Source organism: Colletotrichum tamarilloi (genome assembly GCF_030869305.1).
Source record: "Colletotrichum tamarilloi strain Tom-12 chromosome Unknown Scaffold_537.1, whole genome shotgun sequence".
NCBI classification, from domain to species: Eukaryota; Fungi; Ascomycota; class Sordariomycetes; order Glomerellales; family Glomerellaceae; genus Colletotrichum; species Colletotrichum tamarilloi.
The window spans coordinates 357-1,237 of NW_026849919.1; the positions used below are offsets into that span (position 1 = coordinate 357).

At 53.7% G+C, this 881-nt stretch overlaps 1 protein-coding gene across 1 annotated transcript; it reads right to left on the bottom strand.

Annotated features, from left to right (window-relative positions):
- Nucleotides 1-411: 411 nt before the first annotated feature.
- Nucleotides 412-845, bottom strand: CTAM01_17353 (uncharacterized protein; the record flags this gene model as incomplete). Its single annotated transcript, XM_060533338.1, has 2 exons — nt 412-471; nt 618-845. 2 exons carry the CDS (start codon nt 843-845, stop codon nt 412-414), a joined length of 288 nt encoding a protein of 95 aa, XP_060372084.1.
- Between the last annotated feature and the right edge of the window lie 36 nt (nt 846-881).

Sequence of the window (881 nt, forward strand, 5' to 3'; positions counted from 1 at the left end):
TCAGGTTCCAAGTAGCAGATGGATTGTGATGACCCGTAGGGTCAGGTCTAGATATAAGATGTAACGCAAAGAAGAGAAAAGAGAGATCGCGCTGTGCGAGCGGCGCGTCGCCGCAAGAAAAGGGGTCATGGCTTCGCCATGACTCGCGATACCCTTGACACCACCCTGGCACGCGATCCCGTGACAGATATTTCACAAAAGGATCCAGGCAATAACTTAAGCACGGCGCGCCGAAAAACCCAGTATTCTATACGTGACTTCGCGACATAGGAAAGTGTGCCGCCTTGCCCGAGGCTTACTTGTATAAAACAGTGGTGAAGACCCATGCATTCAAGATATCAAATAGTTCCGTCTATATGACATTCTGACACAGCGGATGGCTGATGCGAGGTAGACGCTACATCTTTTTGGTCACTCCGGGCACAAGCATGATAACGTGGCACTCAAGAGTAAATCTTCCGACTTGGGAAACTGTTTATTTTTGATACGGTTATCAGAGTCCAGCCGACCGACCAGCACACCGCGATGTCACCATGCATCTATATCGCTACCTCTCTGACCGGACAAGAAAAGCCTCGCTCGCCCCTGGCCTTCTGTCTGTCGGACAAATGCAGTACCGCAAGATGTGCGAATGTCATAGCTGGGCCGAGAGTGACCCCGGCTCCCAGCGACGTAGCACCCATGACCGACGTCGATGAGTTGCCGGCCGCGTATAGACCGTCAATAGCATTGCCGCGTGTATCTACCACGCGCCCATGTTCGTCCGTCAGCAGGCCGCCCTTGGTGCCCGCGTCTCCCGGAGTCACCTGTATGGCGTAATATGGGGGTTGATCGATGGTTCCCATGTTTGGCCGCTTTGCGCTTCCGTCCCCGACGAAGAG